Raw genomic sequence first — 23,018 nt, forward strand, 5'->3', positions numbered from 1 at the left:
AAACTGGGAATTTGCATTGCTTTGATTATGTGGCTATCAGGCCAGAAGCTGTGGTTGCAGCCAGCCAATGGCCAGCCAATGGCCAGGCAGGGTATCAAAATGTACAGAAATTAAGTCTGAAAAGTTGGCATGGCTCGAATATATGTACCCAATGCTGCATTCCAGCTAATCTGCTTAAAAACGTCTCCGGTTTCAAATCCAAAGACCTTAAAAATCCAAAGCTCTGCAAAATATTAGAATATCTTCGATTTGTTCCGCACACTAATTCTGCATTTAAATCCAAAAAGATATTATAAAAAAGATATTTTTTCCGGAAAAACATCCGGCTTATTTGTGAGATATTTAAAATATTAAAATGTAACTTAAAATATATGAGAATATTCCCGATTTGTTCTGCAGACTAATTGAGCATTTAAATTCAAAACATATTCGCTATATAAAAGATATTATTTTCCGGAAAAACTTCAGGTATTTGTAATATATTGAAAATATTAAAATTTTATTTTTAATACAATTTTGGTTATCAAGAATACTAAAAGATTCAAAATTAAAGAAAAGAGTTTTCGTCATTCACATTTAGCTAATTTTTTAAAGTCAATATGTTGAAATTTCATCCCAAGCTTGACAACATTCTTAACATGCGTAACATTTCAAAAACTCAGTCAATATTCTTGTAAAATGTTTAAATATTATCCCGAATTTGACAATAATCAAAATACACAAGATTTCATAACTAAAGTCAATATTTTTCTCAAACTTTTAACGATGATTTTCATGTGATTTTCAATACAATTTAGCTTATTGAATATAAATTTGAAAATAACATTTTATTGATTTTTCCAAATGGAACGGAATATGTTTGCTTGTGTCCTTGTTTTTATCCCTTTTAAGCCATTTTATGGAAATGAAGAATCAAATCATTGAAATGCGAAATATTGAAAATGAAAATGTAAATGGAACCAGGTGAGGGGCAGGACCTGAGCAAGCTGACGTTTGCTAAACGCTTAATTGGCATTAGGCACGTAAGCATTGACGAGGGGTAAGAGCTGTTGTCAAAGCCAGCCAGGCGTTGGCAATTGTAATTAAAAAGAGATGGAAAGAGAGAGAGAGGGTTTTAAAGCGTTGACCAGTTTTTAGCAGCAACAACAACAACAAAAGGAGTTGGTCCTTACAGGAACTGCCTCCTCTTGGCTGCTGCGTATTTATTTAGGCGCTCTACGTGCCGCCAGCCAAAGCCTTTAATGCTCTGGACAAACAAAGATGCGATTTTGAGGCGCTTACGCACGCAGCTATGAAGCTGGGATGAGTTGAAGGATAAAGGACCTGACGCAGGACACAGTTGCTATGACGCACCCCTGTCACGGTGCATGTCATCAGCAGTTGCTGCTGCTGCTGCTGCTGTTATTGTTGTTGTTGTTGTTGTTATTATAGCAATTATTATAATTGCGCGCACAAATCGACAGTAACACGCAGGGAAAGTTTGCTCGTCCTTCGTCCTGCCAGACTAGGGCGAGCATCCTACACAGTAAATTGCATAAAACTAATTCAGTTCTTTTGCGCTCGTTTCCTGTCCTGCGTCAGCAGCATCAACATCAGCAGCAGCAGCAGCAGCAGCAACAGCAACAGCAGCGACAGATTTGCATAACTTTTTCAATTTCAAAGCTCAAGCTGTGGCCGAGGACGAGGCCGTGGCATATGTGCCACTGGCAGCAGAAACGCCCCCGCAACAGCAATAAGAAAGAACGGATATCCGAGAGATGACCGAAGATGAAATACTCTTCTGAGAATTATAGCCAACTTCTTAGCAGATCGGTGAGCATTTTGAATAATTACTGAAGATATCTTGTCAAAAGACAGATGGAGCAGCATAAGATAGAAGTACAAGATACATGTTGATTACTAGTAATAAGCGGAGCGGACATGAAGTTCGCGGACTCAAGAACTCATTGAAAAAGAGAATAAACTTAAAGCTTATATCAAATATAAATAATGAGAAATAATCAAAATCATGGAATGTATGAAAAACCATCCTGATAAAAAGATACATTTTGTGACAATCTCGAACAAATAAACTATCGATCGATTCTTTCTATAGAGCTATATGATATAGTGATCCGATGTTGATAAGACAAGACTCTCATATATCAGTGCCCTGACTTGGTCACTTGGAACCACAAAAATATTTTGCATTTCGCAATCGACCGATAAATCCTATGGCAGCTAGATGATATAGATATGTGATATGTACTGGGTGCAATAGAAGGATGGGCAAATGCAAAGTTTCACGACGATAGAAAACATACGATATAGAAACAATTATATATGTATCTCTCTGACTTGGCTGTTGATACTGATCAAGAATACTTATATACACTTTATAGGGCTCAAATTGACTTCTTCTATGCGTTACACATGCCATGACAAAATTATAATACCCTTCAAAAGGGCCGCCCATCTTTAGTCGTGATGGCCATTGCCATTGGCATCGTGGTCGATGTGAATGTCGCCATGCTGCTTCTTATTTACGTCAATTGCGCACTCTTCGACAGCGGCCCTTGGAGTGAGTCCTGCTCCTACGTGCGACAGCAGGCCACAGGCGAGAAGCAGGAGCTGATGACTGCCATTGGCACTGCCAACGTCAACGTGGTGCCGTGTGGGCGTCCGGTGTCAATTTTTAGCGTGGAAAATGCCGCTACGCCGGAAAATCTCGGGGCACTTGGCGGGCCGCCATGTGAATGGAAAATTGCTGCAGTTTGTTTTATTTTCTGTCTATATCAGCTTTTTTTGCGTCACTTTGTCTAGGGTTACCTGCGAGTTACTCTCCAGTTGGCCACCCGAGGCGCCATTGTCACGTAGTTGGGCATCAACTAACCTAGTTAGGTCCATAAAACTAACTAAGTATAAACCTACTGTGGCAGCTATGTAATATAGTTTAACGACTTAGCCAAATTCGATACATACGAATCTTAGCCAGATGAACTAAAGTACATCAGCTAATCATTCTGGATCAAGAATATAATATTCTCCCCATTACAATAAGTGTTACAATAATGTGCAAAGTTTGTGTTAAACTAAAGTTGCGCACGAGCTAGTAACCTTTTCTCTGAAATCACTTAAGACTACTTGAGGCTGAAGAAAATTAACGCTTATAGCCCATAAAATATTCATTTATAAATAACGCAGCATGTAGAATAATTTGCCCCGTTTCCGAAATGTGTACTATTATCCTTTGTTTGTCTTTTGTTTGGCTGCCTGTGAATCAACTGTCACGGTTTGTGTCACAGTTTGTGTCACTGGCACTGTAGCTGGCATCTAACCAAAGCGAAACCAATCTAGTTTGAGTCTGTTTGCCCATCCCTGCCCTGGCCGACCTTCACTTTAAATCGCCTGCCTTTGTGTGCGTGTGTGCCTGTGTGTGTGTGTGTCATAAAAATAAAAATCTCGCTTCATTTCATTTTCATGGTTTTTGTTACTCCAATTACCAATGCGATGTCGAGTCGCTGTCTCTCTTTCTCTCCCTCGCTCGCTGCTTCTGCCTCTCCCTCTTTCGCTGTGTCATCAGCTTAGCCCACATAACGGGCCCCGTTATGTGATATATTGCTTGAGCTATGGCTTGGTGGACATTTTGCACCTAAGCTGTGGCTCCGCTTTGTTGTTATCCTTAAAATGCCAACCACCCCCTGCTTTAGTACCCGTTGCGACCTGTTACTAAGATTAACGGGACACAGAAGCGGGCGGCAGGCAAAGGACGAACAGCAAAATCAGTCATAATATTTCAAATTTCATAAATTGATGCGTATCACATTAGACGGCGACAACAACAAGGATAGCAGCTAACGGTAACGATGCCGTTGCCGTTGTTGCTGTTGTTGCTGCTCAGTGAGCAACCCTCGGGAACTGGCTTTGATAAACGCGCCCGGGGGCCATTGAATTATTTTTAAGCGCGGGTGCGAGGCGTGCTGCCACGCCTACATTTCAACGCGCGCCGCGCCAAATGCGCTGCTAACTAACATATATACGCTTTTATATGCGCTGTTAAATAACATTACATACATACATATTTGTGTGTACGTATATATGTAAAATACCAACACACAAACGTATATATATGTACGAAAATATCCTCTTTGATTTTGCTGCACGATTGATTTTCTCGCTCCGAGCTCGGAAGACGTTGCCGCCAGCATTCGTGTCCTTCATTCGCACCTGCTGCTGGTCTGTGCTGACTTAAATTGCTCCCCAGTCATGAGATGGTAGATGTGAGATGAGAGATGGGCGATGGGGAGGGTTGAGAGGGGTGAGCACGTCCTTTGCCGGCTTCGTTTATGGCTTTCTATGCGACGTATTTTTGTTGTTTTTTATTGCTGCACGGCCATAAAACAATAAAAATTTCTCGTATTTGTATTTAAGTTCGATTGCTTGTAGAGCATCTCGCGGGAAATACTTTCCTAATTAAATTTTATGACTTGTTCTATCAAGTTTTTAAGATTAAATAGAAGCAATAAATATAAATTGGCTTGGAAAAGTTTGAAAAATGTTGAAAAATGGCTAGTTGCCCAAATAAAGATATGAAATCCTTGCGACTTTATTAGTATTTATTTATTTATTTTATAAAGCATATAATGAAAACTCTGATAAAATGTTTCTTAAATATATTAAACAGTGGCAAAAATAAGCGTTTTAAGTTCGTGGAGGACCAAAATCGTTCGAAAAAATCTGCGATGTTTTCAAAAACTTCGTATTAATAGGTTAAACTCCGCTCGCGGAAAGATTGCCCGTTTTGAAATTGTCCTAGGCCGATTTTTACAAGATTTAATTTTTTTTGATGCCAATCGATAGTCGTGATCCGTACGAGCTTAAAAAGGTATATCATTCCAAAATCAGACCAAACTTATAATATTTTTAAAATATTTTAAATTTAACTAACGGCCTTCTTTTTGATTACAGGCGCCATCCCTTGAACAGTAGCAAAACATTAAGTGCCATCACTTGTTTACCTTAAGCACTAGCAAAAGCATACAAACAACAAACAAGTAAAATAAGTCATTAGCGCCATCTGTCCATAATTCGTTATGCAAAGGTTTATTTTTCATAGCAGACAGCTTTTGTGGCTAAGCGTAACAGCTAAATGTTATCCTAACAGCTTTTACAGCAATGTATACAGCTTAGCAGCGCCATTTGAGTGTACACTTAGTGGTTGCTGTTCGGACAAATGTTAAAACATCTGATTTTCTCCTTCATGGACCGGATTAGTCAATAGGCTTTTCAAAGTTGTTTGGCATTTGCAGTAAAATTTAGTTTATAAAAATCAGCTAATATGCATGGCCGTGTTAAAGTACGCACCACGGAGGAGGAGCGCGAGCGTAGAAAGAAGGAGCAGGTGCTCAAGATGCGCGCCTACCGCGCGGCCATGACACGCATCCAGAAAAAGCGCAGCGCCGGCGAACTTGATGACGAATTGCTCGGCCTGACAGTGCAAATACTGCAGCGCAATCCGGATATCAGTACGCTGTGGAATATACGACGCGAGTGCGTGCTGAAGAAGACAGGTGAACTGCAGAGGGCATTAAAAGAGCTAGAAGCAACCGAAGCTCCAGAAGCACCAGTTGCAGCAGACAAGGAGGAGGAGGAGGAGGAGGAGGAGGAGAAGGAGGACAAGGGCGAGGCAGATGGCAAGGCAGGGGCTGGCGTGGCAGCATTGGCCCAGCAGCTGCAGGCTATCTATACCACGGAATTGGATCTAACCGAACAGTGTTTGATGGTCAATGCCAAGTCCTATAATAGCTGGCATCATCGCTGCTGGACCCTTGAGCAGAATCCTCAAGCCGATTGGCAGCGAGAGGTGCAACTGTGCAACAAGTACTTAAGGTACGACGAGCGCAATTTCCACACTTGGGACTACAGGCGCTATGTGAGCGCCAAGGCGGCTGTGCCCGCCAAACGGGAGCTAGACTTTTGCACGGAAAAAATCAAGGTGAACTTCTCCAACTACTCCAGCTGGCATCATCGCAGCCTGCTGTTGCCCAGGCTTTATCCCAACGAGCAGCACGATCGGCCCATGAGCGAGCACAAGCTGCAGGAGGAGCTGGAAATGGTGCTGACCGCCGCCTTCACCGATCCGGATGACAGCAGCGCCTGGTTCTATCAGCGCTGGCTGCTGGGCAGCGGTGCACAGGAGCGCGACCAGCCAGTCGTAGTGGCTGCTTTTCGCTGTTGGCCCCATAAGGCACAACTGGCGCTGAAGAAACCCTATCCAGAACTGGCGCAGTTGCAGGTACAGCTGATTAGCGAGCAGCAAACGTGGCAACTGCAGCCCTGGCAGCCTGCCAACAGCGAGAAAACCCAATGGCAATGCGACCAAGCCATCAATATTGATCCAAGTCAGGACTATGTCCTGGCACTGGCCGGGCAACGCCTGAAACTCTCTGTACAGCCCAGTGATAAGAGCCTCTACTACTTTGTGCCGCCACACGCCACTGCCAGCTGCAGCAAGGAGCTGCTGGGGGAGCTGCAGACCCAACTGCAGTCCTGCCTGGATCTGCTCGAATACGAGCCGTACAGTAAGTGGACGCTGCTGAGCAGTGCGCTGCTGATGCGCTCCATTGATGTCACCGGCTATCACGAGCAGAGCCTGGCGCATTTGGCTAAATTGGAACAGGTCGATGAATTGCGTCAGGGCTACTACAAGGATTTGGCACTACGCTGGACTATGGAAACGGCTCTGGCCAAGTGGCCGGAAACGTCCGACTACCCGCAACTATTTGAGATGCCCACCAAAATACCAAGGACAAGGGCTCCCTATGTCCAGTATCTGATTGTCGCCGACACTGTCTCCAGCTGAATTTGTGGGGTAAGCTTGAATGGGAAATCTTCTTTAAAAATTGCTAAAACTTGAATCTCTTCCAGCTCGTCAGGATGTCGGCACAGATCACACCCTTTAATATACTTAAACTTTATATATGTGTAGTATTCATTTATATTTAAATATTCTAATTGAAATATTCCTGTTTAGTGAAGGGCAACGTTGTACATGCTTGTATATACTTTTTATAATCAACGTCTATTGCTGAACACATATTTAATAAACTATTTTACACGTCAATTAAGAAAAGTCGGAGGAGAAAGTGAACCAATTAGTTGCATTAGAAGATAATCCACTTTTATATACAAAGTTGCCAACTACAAGGGTCAAAAACTCTGGGTTAGTTCTTAAGCCAAATTTTACCCATAGCCAGGTTTACATAAAACTTATTCCAAGACTTAATTCAATTCATCATGACTTGCATTATTTTAGATGAACCGCACCGGAGAGCGAAGCTTGCGAATTTTGTTAAACTGTTTGCCAAGTGCGGAAGAAGGCATCGATACCAACGACCAGACGCTGCGAAGGCAACTTAAAGTTGCTGCTCGAGTGGCTGATGCGGTTGATGTGCATTGAAGCGCTGCAAGATTTGCGGTTTTTTGGCTGGCTGCGGTTGCATAAATTATAATACGAGTGCTGCCAGCGAATGGCTGCCAGTGGCGAGGCATGCGGCTCTCTACGCGTCCACAGCGTTGGCAGCCGCATGTCATTACGTGCCACATGAAGTGACAGCAACATTGTGAAGAACCGTCGAGTGTATGTGTGTGTGTGTGTGTGCCTGCAAACGTGGCAAGCAGGGCGCGCCTTGGCATTGAGGTGTTAATGCACCTGCAGCTGGGCTGCTGCAGCAGCTTTCGCCTGACACTGGAATTTGCAAGCCAACCTCTGCGCCCACTGCTACCACTGCTGGCATATGGAAATAAACGAGCAGCTCCTTTAATGCACATCATGCACGCACGCATCATCATAACCATATCCACAGCAGCGTCTTGGCATTTAAATTTGCGCACCCAACCCGGTCCCCCCAACCCCCCCCCCAGCCGAGTGCATAATACTCGGCTGCTTGAGCTCGTCCTCGCCTGACTTAATGTTAATTATTCCGCTTCCATATCTTGTAAATATTTTGAGACGAAAATCGTGACATTGACACGTTGACGCTCATTAAAATATTTGATGCCAATTACTCGCCCAGTGGGCGTGGCAGCAAGCAAAAGGCATACGAATTGCAACTTATCTTTGCACAGAGTAAACGCAAACTTAATTAATAAGACACGTAGTGCAAACAGCACAAGGATGCGCACTGAGATGTATCTGTAATGTAATCTTGCTCACACAAATTCCATTAGAAGCTTAGACCGAAAGGTTTATTAATTATATATTGACTGTCAGCGGTCGGAACTTGGATTAGATTGAGAGATGCCAGCTGACGGAAATTATAATTATGGAACTATAATTATGGAACTGACTAGGAAATACTCTCTTCTTTTAAGCCCCTAGCTTTTATGTCCCATAAAGTTTGTCGTTCTTCTCGGAAATGAATGTTACGTATGTCACATACGCACAACTGCAATATACCCTTTCTTTTTAAACACATTTTCAATGGGTACCAGGTACAATTAGATTTTATCACTTGCGAGTGATTTATCTAGAATAATTAAACTACCGGATCTGTGCAGCTATTGCAGCTGCAATGTCTGTTACTTTTACGACCGCGACCAATCTGAGCACACATCGCTGCGCTTCCTTTGTTGTTGTATTTGTTGTTGTTTTTGTTGCTGTTGTTGTAGCTAGTGCCAAAAACTTTAATTGCCTTTCGGCCAAAAACTTTGTAAACTCTGCACAGTGCATTTTGTTAACATTTCCTGTGAGTTTTTAGGCGACGCTGCATTCCCTACGCAACTCCTAACCCCATCTACCCAGCCCGCTACCGCCCCCCCCCCCCCCCCCCCCTCCACTGCTGAGCCGCTGCTCGAACAGTTTTGCAGCTTGCAGTTGGCAAAGACTTGAACTCTGCTGTTGTCGTCCCCATGTTTTGTATGCCCTTTTAATTGCCCATTGAAAGTTGTTCACTTGTTAAAATGAACTTTTGCCTTTGGCACCAAACGCTGCTGCCCTCGCAACACAGCCAGCCCTCGACCCTGCCCACCCGCCCCGCACCATTTAGCTCAGTGACAAAGTTGCAAGTAAAGTGTAAGCAACAAGCAGCGTGAAAGTATGTGTTATGCAATTAAAAAGTGCCAGTCAAAGATGCTTTAATCGAATTGGGCAGCTATTGAATTTTCCCAAACAATATCCAAAAGTTTTTCCTTGAAGCAGGTGCCAAGTTTGCGGTTATATAGCGACTGCTTTTCAACATTTCAAAGGTTTGGGGTGGCATCTCGAGAGATAATCTTAAAAGACCTATGTATTTAAAAATTTTTTATTTATTTTTTTACAAATAAATCTACACACTAAGATCGTTAAAATCATGAACAGTTTGTTATTGCCGTTTTAAATTTTTACAGGGTATGCAACACCTGATACAGCTGCGGACGCCTCTCTGGTTTTCTCAATTGCATCTTTTGTTTGTCGAGTTGTTTTAGCAACTTTTTATACTCATTGAAAATTACTATAATGAGTAGATTGGTTTTGTTCAAGTGTATGTAATGTCTCCCTATACCCTATATATATATATATGACACGTCGATCTATTCAAGTTCGTAAGTCTGTCAAACTATTTGTCTGAGTATTCTGGCCCAAGATTTTCTGTCCAACCTGTTACAGAGTTTCACGTAAGTTATAATTTATACTTGATTTAATTTATCTTTGATATAAAAAATTAAGTCATGACTAGAATAACATTCCCCCTTAAAATGAGCAGAACTTCGCTACTTGGTCCATGAAGCTCACTTTAGATGCTTTGGATTTTTTTTTAGTTCCCGACCTATTGCTTATCGCTTATCAGTTTTCGAAATGTTGGAGGTCTGAGCTCTCAATTGATTTCCATATTTCAGTCTATTTTTGTGTTTGCCGTGTCCAGTTGAGTGTGGAATTTCCGTTCCGTAATCTTATAATGAAATTCGTTGTGTTTCTATATGTTACATATATTACACGCTAATGAAAATGAGGTAAAAACATAAAATGAGTAATAAACATTTATAAAATAAATAAATAATACTTTTATTGGCATTAAGGCAACGATAATAGCAGAGGAGCCATGCGAAAAACACACCTATAAGGCTTGAGACCTTTGCTAAACTATATAGATCAACTGAAGGCAGAAATTGAAGACAACAATAATAAAATTGAAAGAAAAGACAAAGAAATTAGGCAACTGAAGGACAAGCTGTCCCAACAAAATGAACTTGTCATCGAGAAACAAGGAACTGAGCTCGATTTCTACAAGCGGACTATTGAAGAGCTAGCCAAGAATGCGTTATACATAAAAGATGAAATAAAGAAACTCACAACACAGAAATATGAAAATCAGTTGGAGCTACAGTTGGAGTAAACCAATTGATCACAAAGATTAACAAATATCCAAAATCGAAAATGAAATCAACATTTGTGTCAGGAAATTAAAAACCTGCCAAGATCGACCCATTCCAAATAGCTGCACTCACTTTGGAGATGTTACGGGTATTCACGAAATTAAAACAAATAATGTTACGTTCGATGTTCTCTGTGACAGTGGGACGGCAGGTCCTGGCTGGACGGTTATCCAACAGCGAATCAATGGTCTGGAAGATTTCTACAACTTTGATGGTGACTTCTTCTTAGGACTGGAGAATATCCATCGCTTGACGAGCTTTACATACATATGGAAGATTTTGATGGCGATATCCAATTTGTAAGATACGCAGCATTTGCAATCGCTGGCGAGGACGATCAATACAGACTGATCGATCACCTTGGGTGCGGTTGAGGGCAATGCAACACATAATGCCATGGCACATCACAGAAATCAGAAATTCAGCACATACGATCGCGACAATGATAACAAGAGTTCTGGCAACTGCGCAAGTCAAGCTCAATGTGGTGGTGGCTGGTGGTACGCTGATTGTGCACACAGGTATGAATTACTGCAGCTTTGTTTCAACAATAACAATTTAACAAAATTGGCAATTTAAATGGCAAATACTATAATCAGAAGGTGTACCGATATGATGCCATCTTTTGGGAAAGCAACGTCTCTTTGAAGAAGGTCAAAATGCTTTTACGCCCCAAAAACAATGAAGAATAATAGAAAATAAAAATATATACATGGGTTAAAAGTATCTTCTGTCTCTGTAATTTTTCTCTGTCTGCTGTTGACTTGGCCACAATTTGAACGGAACAATAGAAAACGGACAGCTAAATACTTTATTTGTCTGTTTTTCCAAATGCATTTTCATGTCTGAAAAGTGTCTAGCATAGAGCCAGGCTCATTGTGTGAGCCCCGTGGAGTAGCCTGAGGGCGTTCACAAATGAAATATATATCAGGAACTGAAAACTACAAATAATAAACACAGCTGTAAGTTATGAGAGGATAGCTTTAAATCTGACAATTAGACAGTGAAGGGATAACTGGACACGCGTCCAGTTGTTAACAAGGCAAAATAAATAACAAATGGAGGGAAATGTGAGCGTAATATTATTGTAACTATCGGATGTATGTAGTTATAAGCTAGCCCCATAACATTTAAACACAACTAGCTTTTACTAATACTACAAAACCACATCTATACATCAGGCTGGGATTCGAGCTCTGTTTCTCGTTTTTCAATTATATTGATTATCGGATATATTTCTTACTAGCTGCTGTTAATTTAATACCATATGCATATACTAGCCCGAGGTTTGAACTCGGTTCCCTGTTAATATCGATAGTTCGACCGTATTCGTAAAAACTGAGTGATATGCTCCACTTGAAACATAACAATGCCATAATAGTTGAGTGCCAGCAACAATGGCCACAGCACGCTCTATTACGGCCGTAAACACACATCCAACACACACACACACACACATGCACACTATAAATGCATATTTATGCACTATAAACATTAATTTACTTGCCATTTAGTTAGACGCACAGTTAATTGAAAACAACAACATGAAAATGAGCGTCCCCCCTCCAGCACGCCCCCCTCGCCCCCCCAGCTCATGGTCGTGGGCAGCAACCAAAAGCAAACAACTTTAAATTATGCGAGAAGTGGAAAATGCAACAGCAAAAATTGCAACGAGCGTTAAATGTGCGTTGTGCGTTGTGGGGCAGTGGTTGGCGGGGGCGGTGGCGCTGGGTGGTGCTGCCAGGGGCGGTTCGTGGTAAGCGCCCAGTAATGCCAAATTTAATTGCAATTAATGTGCAGCTAAGCGGAAGTGGCACAGCAGCATGCTAGGGCGCTGGCACTTCCGGCAACGGCTGGCGCCAAAGCTAAAAATCATTTTGATGCCACATGCAGCAGAGCCTGCAGAAATGTATATAAGAAACCGTGCCACATGACACCTGCAACGGCAGTTACTGTAAACGGGACGCCAGTTGTTATGATGGGTCTCCATTTCAGCCGGAATTCAATTACTCGTGCACCATAAACCGATTAACTTATATAAATATTTATATCGGTGAAATGCACACGAACTGGCTTTATGGCTGGGCGTGGTCAGGTTGGGTCAGCTGCCCCGCTCAATCGTGGTCTGGTGTGGCTTTGCATATGCAAACACTTTTACAGCAAACCCATTCCCGGCCACAAGGCCACCTCCATCCCCATCCACATCCACATCCCAGTCTACGGCTGAATCGTTGACTGTGGCAATAATTCCATTCTGCATTTGCATTTGTTGGCGTTTATGGTCCACTTAAGTGTTGTCATTCGCATCCATGTATGGCCAAGGATTTAATGATAACACGCTAGGTGTCATTTACAGGCGTCACGAGTGTCTATGTGTGCCTGAGTGTCTGCGTGTCTGTGAAGATGTGTGTGCGTGTGTGTGTGTGTCTAAGGCAATGTGGAGCCAACTGAGTGCAGGCGCCTCACAGAACGCTGCAAAGCTGGCCTGGAATGGGCTAGTTCTACCCGCACTTGCTTGCGACTTTAACTAGCAGTTGCTTAGCAGCTTAGATGTGCGCTTGTATTTCTAATGTCTCTTGTCTTTGGTCCGTGTTTTGTTCCATTTATGTTCAACTGTTATGTGGGCTGGCAGCGGCGACAAGAGGTGTCACCCAAATGGGTTTAATTTCATGGTGGGACATCTTGTGGCCAGACTACGGTCTGATTTATTGGTCAATGTTGATGCCAGAAATGTCAACTGAAGTGGCATGTAGTTGTGGCAAGGTTAAGAGAGCTGGATAAGTTAACTATATATATAAAATGGCTTGCCTGACTGACCAACTGATTGACTGATGATCTGGAGTATTAACCGTAGACTAGTAGCTACCTTTTGAGTTTTATAAAATCGACCATTTAATAAGTATAATCCGTTCAGATAATTAATGGCATTTCACTACTCAACGAAATTTAATGTTTAAAATGTAAACTTTTAATTTGAGCTTGTGATAATTTCAAACTGATTTCCACATAAGTCCAGCTCGTCATATCCCGCACGCACTTAGCCTCAGAGGCCCCAGTGCCGGTTGTGTTTCAGCTGCAGCTGTCGCAGTTGTCTCTCGAGGGCGGCACGCCCCTCGAACAGGCTCCTCTGCTGGAGCAATCGCCTGGCAAACGCATTCCGCTGCAGCTGTGTTAGCTGCTCACGCAGCCACAGATGATTGGCCTGCAGCTGGCGCAGCTGGACAAGCACATCGACATCATTCTGGCAGAGATCCACGACCGTTGAGTGCGCCTTCATTGGGCGTCGTTGGCTGCTGTCGAAGACATGAGAGGCTAAGCATAATTGATGCGGATGCGGATGCGGATGCGGCGCGGATGTGCGGTTAAAGCTGGCGAAAAGTTTGCCCTAATCGCAGCGAAAAGTTTTTGTCTGCAAAAATTACGTATACGCAGTGAATGCCATCGTCTGTTTGCCTGCGTGTATTGTTTTTTTGTTCGCCTTTTTTTTCTAGCTGATTGACTTATAAATTGAAAATTTGCCAGCATTTGGCCAGAGTTTTTAGCTGCTGCCTAATGTCTTGGCTGGTTTGCTGAGCAATGCTCACTGATGCGTTCCTGAAATTTGCCTGTAGCCCGCCCCTCTTGTCCCACTTGCCCCACTTGCCCCACATCCTGAAGGTGTGGCACAGACAAAATTGCTTTTACGCTTCAGGCTTCAGCCAAGCATAAAAATGTCTGCTCGACGGGCTGTGCCCCGTAGTCCCCGCTGCTCCTGTCGATGTTCGATTTCCAACCATCGATTGATTTTGCATTCGTTTTCTATGCAGCCAGGCCAACTGCACATATGCACACTATTCTTCGCTATTTTGGCCAGTGTTAACCTAAGCTGAATGTAGGCGAGCTAAAAATGCAATTATGATTGGCATGAAATGATTGATTGTAATTGATTTACATCTTTAAGCAGCAGGCTTTTTTCGCTTGGAAATGTTCAAAACCTTTGCCAATCCAAGCATTACGAGCTCAGAGGAATTGACCGAGAATTTGCACACTACCATCAAAAGCGAGAGACTAAACGAGCTAATACTCTTTTGCGCCACTCTGTGGCTTCAACGTGACCACAAGAGCAAAAACTGTGATTCAGGCTCAGCGGCTTTGCTTTCAACAACTATTCGCTAGCCCAGCGACATGTTGCGGCCGTGGTGGGCCCAGCCAGCCATGCGTATACGTAATATTCTCGTACAGGCGCTTGTTAAATGCGTTTCGAGCTCTTTGCCTGCTGTTGCTGCAAATGTTCAACTGTTCGACATGTTCTGCACTTGCTCTGCTGCGCTTAAGTGAGTTGGCAGTGAGGGGGGTGGAGTATGGGAGGTGGGACTAAGCAGACTAGCTTCAGTCGAGCTGGTTGCTTGGCATTCATAAGCTGTCGCATTAGCGGCTTTTGTGTTGCCTGAAATTTAACGCTTGTATTCTATTTGCAGCTTATGCTTTTCGCAATGTTTAAAATACGATTTTAGCAGCTATTAGGCATAAATATATATATGTATATTTTAATTGTAGCCTAGAAAGTTTTTATCATGAGGAGCTTTCCAGAGTGGTATTTTTGCCTCCATCACGAAAGTGCTCTAGTCGGGAATGCACGACTAGGATATACGCTGTAGCACATCCATTAAAGGAGTTGAATTCTTGAATAGCTTCCAAGCTTATTGCCCGATCTTTAAAAAATTATCAGGGCACAACCAAATGTATGTAAATACCAAAGGGTATAGCTATGAGTTCTATAATTTGTCCAAACGGAAAGGCGGACCTACTCGTCTCGTCTCGTATACTTATACTCGTGTATATACTTTATATGATGCACAAAAATAGTATACCCTTTTTACCCATTCTCAATGGGTATAAAAAGCCATTTTCAACGGTCATTAACTCGAAAACAATAATCACAACAGCAGCATAAGAGCAGCAGCAGCAGCAGCAGCAGGCAAATAACGAGCTGCCTGATGAGCGCAATCAGCGTGAACAAACTAATAAGGACGATGATTGCACGTCAAGGATAATGCCTGCTGAAAAAGAGAGAGAGAGATAGAGAGAGAGAGAGAGAGAGAGAGAGAGAAAGATTTCAATGCACACACATTGATCATGCAGCTGTCAGGGCGTGTCTGTGTGCGTGTGTCTGGCGTGTGCGTGTGTGTCGGACAGGTAAAAAGCATTTATGGCTTTAATATGCAAATGTGCAAGAATGCAGCTCACCTTTTGGCTTAAGTCCAGTCGAAATATTTAATAAATATGTTCTGAATATTTCGCTGACCAGCGATTATTTAAACGTTTGATACAAACTCTTAAAGCAGCGCCAGCTGTGTGAGCCCCTCCCAACTCTGAGGCTGCCTAATTGAAAATCTATGCCACTAAACTGTAAGCCTGCTTGCGTCTGTCTGTCTGTCTGTCTGTATGTCTGCCCGCCCGTCTGTCTCTGCCGCAACATCCCGTCTGCATTGGCAACTTAATTATTTCAGCGGCACGTCGCCGTCGACTGGCGCTTAAGCCAAAACTCACGACAGCTGCAAGAAGGGTAAATAAAAAAATTAAAAAAAAAAACATGAAACAGCAGCAGAAAAGAGCAAAGCAGTGGCAAGTGGAATAAACAAAAGTTTGTTGCATGCAACGGCAGCAGCAGCGGCGGCGGCGGCGGCAGCGGCAGCGGAAGCTGCTGCTATTGAAAATCTGTGCTGAAAGATAAAGTTGCCAGGCAAACGGATTTAACTGCAAAACGAGCGAGTGCAACGGGCCTCGCGAAGAGGGGCGGGTCAGATGAGCTACTATAAGGACACAGCCGGAAGATGAAGTGTGCGTGTGTGTGTGTGTGTGTGTGTGACCCCATTAAGCCAGACACGCCCACGCATCCTCTTGGTATGTGCTGCTGCTGCTGGTGCTACGGCTCACGATGATTCCCAGTGAATCCTGCGGCATTATTCATGGACATGATTCATTAGCACGATTTCCTTTGTATTTCTCTAAAAAATAAAAATAAGTGCTAGAATTCTTGCCAAGCAAACTGTCAGAAAGTCAATGTATATTTCTATTTTTAGAGCTTGGACATTTTTCTGGCGAAAGCGTGTTGAGGAATGTCGCAGCATTTGCCACAACATCGCAAAGGTAGTAAGAAGTGTTATTTAAGCCCTCCAAAGAATATATTTTAGTTAGACAAGAAGGCGTTTTGCAGGCGAAAGCGTTTTGAGGAATGTCGCAGGCAGTAGGAAACATCATTTAAGCATTGCAAAGGATATTTTTTAGTTAGACGTTGCATTGGAGCAAACTAACAAGCTGGCGTTTTGCAGGCGAACGCGTTTTGGGGAACGCGTACATTTCCTTGGCTCTTGGGCGCATATTTAGCCGAGTCTCTTTTTAAATGGCTTTGGCAACTTTGGCAGGCCAAAAGTAATTAATTTCTGCTAAGTCACTCTCAACGAAAAAAATAATAAAAAAAAAAAAATGAAGTAAATAAAACACACACAAGCGGCACAATTAACGCCTGCAACTTTAATTGCGTTTTAATGGGCTGGGTGGTGCTTGGTTAGGTATCGTAGCCCATATATTCGTTTGTAGTTCACCGCTGGCTGGTTGGGATCGGTGTGTTTGGTGGGCTCCAACGTGACATGTCAACCACAGGCGGCGGCTCAAAAGCGTAACAAGAATTTCGCCGCGCCTGAGCAACATGACAAGCGGCACACACAGGCACACATGCACAGGTGAGAGCCTGTCTGAGTGCCAGCCTCAAAAGCAGCTTAACGAACGAACGAACACACACACACACACACACAATGAGACAGAGGAGTTCGAGGCACGGACACGGGAGGAGCCTTGGCCAACTATTTACATGTCGCCCTATTATGGCCGGATGCGGACACGAAGCCGTACCCAAACCCCTTACCCCGACCCGTAGCGGGTGTGCCTTTTGTGTTGTGTCTATCTAAGTGACGTGATTTAAATTTTTATGTCCTTTGAAATTTTGAACGCAACTACTGGCTGCTGGCTGCTGGCTGTGACGTCAACGTCATCTGCTCTTTGTGGGTCAAGCAGCGCAGCCACATATCTATAAACTCGTAAAGCTCAAGAGCATAAACAGTAACTGCAACTGCTGTGCAACGTCAGCAGCTGGACGAGCGCAACTAAATAGTAGATACATGTACTACTCGTACTTGTCCACACGACCATAAAGAGACAGTTCCAACATGACATGGAACTGCCCGTCGCCAAGCTCATCCCAGCAGGGCAAAAGTCAGCGTCAGGTAAATGTCAAGTGTTTGCACTCGAAACAACAATGAGTGGCAGGATTATATGCTGATATGATGTTCTTGATGACGAACGAACTGTCCAAACAGCAGGAGCTAGAAAGCTAGAAAGCCAGAATCGAGCCAAATCCAACCGCGACTGTGGAAGATATGTGGCAAACGGTTTTATCACACTTTTGAATTTTCACCGGTTTCGTTTTGTGCTGTGAAAGTGAATTCGAAGCGTGTTGCACACGTTTGTCGGAAAATGCTCAACAACAATTAAAGAGCTTATTGCATCATTATAAATATCATAAAATCAATATTCTTATATATATATCAATTAATTTCTTTTGCCTTCAGTTTTCGGCCGCCTCAACAAATAAGTAAAATTTTTTTAATTGTTTAATATACTTTTAATTTTAATGCGTTTGCTTTCTGCTGAACCAGAAAGGAAAAAAAGGATGCTGGAATGAAAAAAATGGTGTCTCATTTGGGGAAACTGATAGCAAAGGCTCTACTCTTCTCCAGCTTACAGTAATGAGGATGCCATTCATAAGGCCATAAATAAATGCAAGAGAATGTGGAAAAAAAAACGCTGGAAAGGGCGACTATGGGGAGCCGGTCTTATCGCGGGCAAGTGGGCATCATTAACCTGGCGGCATCCAATGTAATTATGTTAACTGCTAATTGTGTGTGCGGGCGGGCACTTTGGCTGAGTGGAAGGGGGCGGGAGAGTGGGCGTGGCAGTGGTACTGCCACTGGGCGTGGGTCACGCATTCTTATGGCCATTCAATGCAAAAACAGGCAGCATGCAGATAACGTCGATTGGCCAAAGAGCAGGCAAAATAACAATAACTGTATTTTCAGCTGCGGCATTTAAGGCAAACATGACAGGCTCCACAAGGAGCGTGGGCGAGGGGCTTGTGGTGGGGGTCGCCTGGTCGGCCAAAATGGAAAGTGGAAAGTGCGCCTCTGTTTATTGCTTTTTGGCAGCACTCTGGGCCCGCTCTTTGAATTAAATTGCACTTTTTACCAATTGGTTTAAGTTATTTAAGTGGATTTATAAAAATGCGAATATTCAACGTTAAGAATTTAGCATGACAATGGAAAAAACTCGTAAACGCTATTAAATTCGGCGGTTTTTTGATGTTGATAAATTTGATTTTCCCGCCATGTTTGTTTATCGACAAATTGCAGCAAAGCATTTGCAATGCCAATGCCGTCGACTGACAGGCCAAACGAAAACTCAAGCCCACAACACCCAACAGCACGAATTGGTAATATGAGCTTAAAGATATATAGCTAGGGTATTTCCTGTATTTGTCCGGATCAAGAAGCTTTTTCTTCAAATTTAGTTATCATTTTTCCACAGTTTATTCGCTTTTGGAAAAATAAGAAATAAAAAACTTAGAAGTAAGTATAAACTTTTGGAACCAGAATTTAATTTTCGCCCATTTTCCACCGAGGCGGTTGTATTTTTCACAATGAAATTTCACGAAGATCGTAGTTAAACAATTGTTTTCCCACCTTTTTCAGACATTCAGACATTAAATTTGTCCGGATCAAGAAACTTTTTCTTCAAATTTACAAATCACTTTTCCACATCTTACTCACTTGTGGTTAAATTTTAAACAAAAATTAGAATGGGTTTGAGAGGGTTAGGATCAATAATTAACTTTCGCCCATTTTCCACCGAGCAGGTTGTATTTTTAACAGGAAATTTCACAAAGGTCGTAGACAAACAACAGAAATTTTACCAAATTTCTACAGTTACGTCTAAAATTCTCCAAAACTAAGTCACAGTGTGCACGTACATCAGATGGGGTGACTACAGTAGTAGACTACAGTGAGCACAATAAGTTATTCCTTTGTGAAGACTTTCAGATAGCAAGCTCTACGGAACTACAACTGAGTGTAGTTCACGCATGTTCGGAGTGTGTTTTGTTGTTGCCAAAAACATAATTTACTTTCTGATTTACGGCACAATTCTGTTGGACTGTGTAATGCTTATTTGCATACAATTGTTGTTGCGCTTGCCTTTTGGCCAATATATCATATGGGTCACTGAAAAACTGACAACTACAAATTCGGCTGCTGTTTATGCGGCCAGGACATGGGCGTGGCATACTTTTATAAATGTACATGGGATACTTGTGTGTGTAAGTATGTATGTGCGAACCCTTTTTCGACCCGCAATAGGTAAACATATTTAACATGTGTCCCTGCCTGTGTGCATGCATATTGCCATTGCACTCATTTCGCTGAATTTATAATTCACAATTCTCATTTGTTTACAATTCATTTATGCATATAATTATTTTTTTTTGCATAGCAAAAAAGTGGCGCAGCATAAATATGTCGAAATCAAAACTAGCGCAATTTTCATATAATTAATTGCAATCGAACCGATATGCAATTCATTTATTTTATATACGCATTTTCCATCAGGGAGCAGCAGATATTATGATAAAATTATTCCACGTTTCTCCTATAATAATTTGCTTTAAGTCTTTTATCCTCTCTATTCGAGGCGGATAAAATACATATTACAAATTGTCGCTTTGTGTACATTTTGCCAGGGCCTAATTAATTATTTTAGGCTGGTTTTATGCGCTCATTATGAATTGAATTTTGTGTGCAAATTGCTAAAACTTTTAGACGCAACTGTGGGCTTTACTAATTGAGCGGCAAAAACTATTAAGTTTGCCAGGCAAATATACAAAATTCTTTTGAATTTGGTTTTAACCAGCCGCAAAAGTTTTTTGTCCGACATCAAAGTAGTGAAAAGATGAACAAAGGTAAATTAAATTGAAATTCATTTAAATTCAAATCAAGTTTTGAAAATTGAACAAATTTAAGCCTAGGCCATTTGAGCAGCAAGTGCATGTTCATTTTGCAATTGATATGCTTTTATTATTGCCCTATTCCACATATATATATTTAACTACAATTGCCCAACTTAAATAGCAAATATCTAGTGGCCATATCAAACAGAAACCTAGATCGCAGACAACTAGCATATGCAGCAGGAGTTGCCTTTAAAATCATCGCATCCTAAATCAACCCAAGCCTCAAGTCAAGGGCTTTAACCAACGTAAGTGTTACACATATTGTAAATACATTCGAATGTGTGTGTGTATGTGTGTGTGTGTGTGTGTGTGTGTGTGTGTGTGTGATTTAGCAACGTAACGCTCAACACTTGGCCACAACTCACTTAGAGCGTGCCCTGCCACAAATGGCCCTAGCACTCAGACACTCAGACACTCCGTCGGGGGGGGGAAAGGGGCGACCGCCCAAGCCATATTTATGACAAGCGACTGTATTGGGTGTGTGTGTGTGTGTGTGTGTGTCTGTTTGAATGGCTTTCAATGGCACACAAAGCAACCCAATCAGCAGCTTAAATCAGCAACAACAAAAGCCTGCCACAATTTCCGCAAGTTCAGCATTTGATTGGCAAACGGCCGAGAAGCGGTTTTAAATTTCAAATTGAAACCTGCAGCACCTTTAATAAGTTTGTGGCTGCCCACAAAACAAAACAAAACAAAACAGTGCAACAGCAACAATATGTACACACAATTCAATTTATGGCACACCAAATCGAACCCGTCCCCCTCCATTCGAGCCACACAGCTCGAACCCTGTCGGCTTCAGTCTCCCCCTCCATTCTAGCTCGAATCCACCTTTTCCATTCTAGCCGCCCCGTTCGAAACCTGAGCGATTGTCTGTACTCATTTCACCAGTCGATTTGTATTTGTTTAGCAACTCAGCGACCGTCGCGGAATTTCAAGTTGCTTTTCGAGCGCCAAAAATTTGAAATGCAAGGACTTTTGGCAAATATATAGTCTAACATGTATATGAATACAAATGTGAATACATATGTGTAAGCAGGTCAAAACTCAAGGATTCAATCAGGGCTCGTGCTACCCCGAACTTAGTTTTTATCAACTGCCCAACTTTGAAAAACATTGCTGACACTTGAATGTCGCCTGCTTTCAGTTTGGTAAACTTCAAAATAAATGCAATGAGTCGGGAATATTACAGCAACTGGTATACTCTATATTTGATTTGTATGCAAATATAAGACAAGAAGTGAGAGCAAATACTAAACTTTAATTGTTATTTCGTATTCGAGCTTATAGTGGGTCGCCCCTATTTGCATTGCTGTACATTTTTAATAATCTGGGGTAATCCCTAAATATATGTTGCACTCGAAGCTAGAGGCAAGTGTAGAAAAGAACTTGTGGCAAATATATTTTGTGCAATATTTAAATGTTGCAAGTCTTCTTTGTTTGCAGCTGCCATGCAAATTTTGGGCATATTTATTTTGCAATCCTTCAGCCTGCCTACATTTTATCCTTTTCATTTGTTGTTTTGTTTATCAACTGTGGCATTGGCCCAAATAGTTGATCAAGTGTTCGGATATTATTTTGCCAAGCAATCGTAGGGAATGCAAATGAAATTGAAGTAAATTGCAAAGGCCCCCGACACATGCATATGTGTGAATGATAAAAATGTCTGCTTAATTAAATTTCCATGCGAAATTCCGACTGCAATAAAAGTTATGCCAATTGGACAGAAGTGAAGACGGGCTATGCAAATGCAGCTGCTCTTTGGTCATAAAAGCGAGGAGACATTATATTACGTATACGCAGCGTGCGACGAGCGCTATTTAAACACTTTTTAATGATGTCGAAAGGCAACTCGTGCAATCAGACTGAAACTGAGACTGAGACTGAGATGGAGATGGAGACTGAGATGAGACGCAGGCCTGAAGTGGGGGGGTTGAGTAGTATCTTGCAGTTGCGCTTTTCAATTTGCAGCTACTTCTTTTGGGGTCTTTATTTTTTAACGACTTGTACTTGAGTCCTGAGCAGCAATCGAGTCATTGTAAGCATATATACCCTCTTGTAGAAAGAGCAACTGCCAAAGCGACTTCATTATTCACGTTGAAGAGGGTATAAAAATAACAGTCGCAGAGATTAGATTACCCAGTCAAAGGTTCGACGAACGATTAAACGAATCTGTAGAGCGTTTTAAAGGGAATACAATATTCGCTGCTTTGGCCATTGCAATTTCTTTAACTCCAGTTTTTGTTATGCTTTTTGCCACGTGTCTCTCTGTCAATAAAACATGTAGTTCAGTCTTTTCCTCTTTGGCCAACAAAGTTGGAGGCGGAGCCTCCTCCACCCGCTGCCGATACAGCTGGCCGTCAACGCGAGAATCCTTTGTGCGATGCGCACTCAATTATTCGTGCGTTACTTGTTTCTTACGACTTACCTCTGCCCCCCGCCAACTCCAAACAGTGGCTGAAAAATACACACACACACACACACATCACATACACAACGGTGAGTAGTCTTATAGCCATTATGCAATATG

General features: G+C 42.3%; 2 protein-coding genes across 3 annotated transcripts; one reads left to right on the forward strand and one right to left on the reverse strand.

Annotated features, from left to right (window-relative positions):
• The first annotated feature begins 5,220 nt into the window (after nt 1-5,220).
• On the forward strand, nt 5,221-7,029 carry RabGGTa (Rab geranylgeranyltransferase subunit alpha). Its single transcript, XM_064694789.1, has 2 exons — nt 5,221-6,850; nt 6,907-7,029. Exon 1 carries the CDS (start codon nt 5,318-5,320, stop codon nt 6,839-6,841), a length of 1,524 nt encoding a protein of 507 aa, XP_064550859.1. The 5' UTR covers nt 5,221-5,317; the 3' UTR covers nt 6,842-6,850; nt 6,907-7,029.
• Nucleotides 7,030-13,310: 6,281 nt separating this feature from the next.
• Nucleotides 13,311-15,756, reverse strand: LOC135435265 (uncharacterized). 2 transcript variants are annotated; one of them, XM_064692240.1, is made up of 2 exons: nt 15,619-15,756; nt 13,311-13,685 (listed from the first exon to the last, which is right to left on the reverse strand). In XM_064692240.1, exon 2 carries the CDS (start codon nt 13,667-13,669, stop codon nt 13,436-13,438), a length of 234 nt encoding a protein of 77 aa, XP_064548310.1. In that variant the 5' UTR covers nt 13,670-13,685; nt 15,619-15,756; the 3' UTR covers nt 13,311-13,435. The 2 variants fall into 2 exon arrangements, with proteins under 2 accessions (XP_064548310.1, XP_064548317.1); XM_064692247.1 differs by having other exon boundaries at nt 13,311-13,682; nt 15,619-15,754.
• Nucleotides 15,757-23,018: the final 7,262 nt, after the last annotated feature.

Source organism: Drosophila montana, unplaced genomic scaffold, assembly GCF_035044405.1.
Source record: "Drosophila montana isolate Dmon_TW-CO22-7 unplaced genomic scaffold, ASM3504440v1 contig_1505_1, whole genome shotgun sequence".
Lineage (NCBI taxonomy): Eukaryota > Metazoa > Arthropoda > Insecta > Diptera > Drosophilidae > Drosophila > Drosophila montana.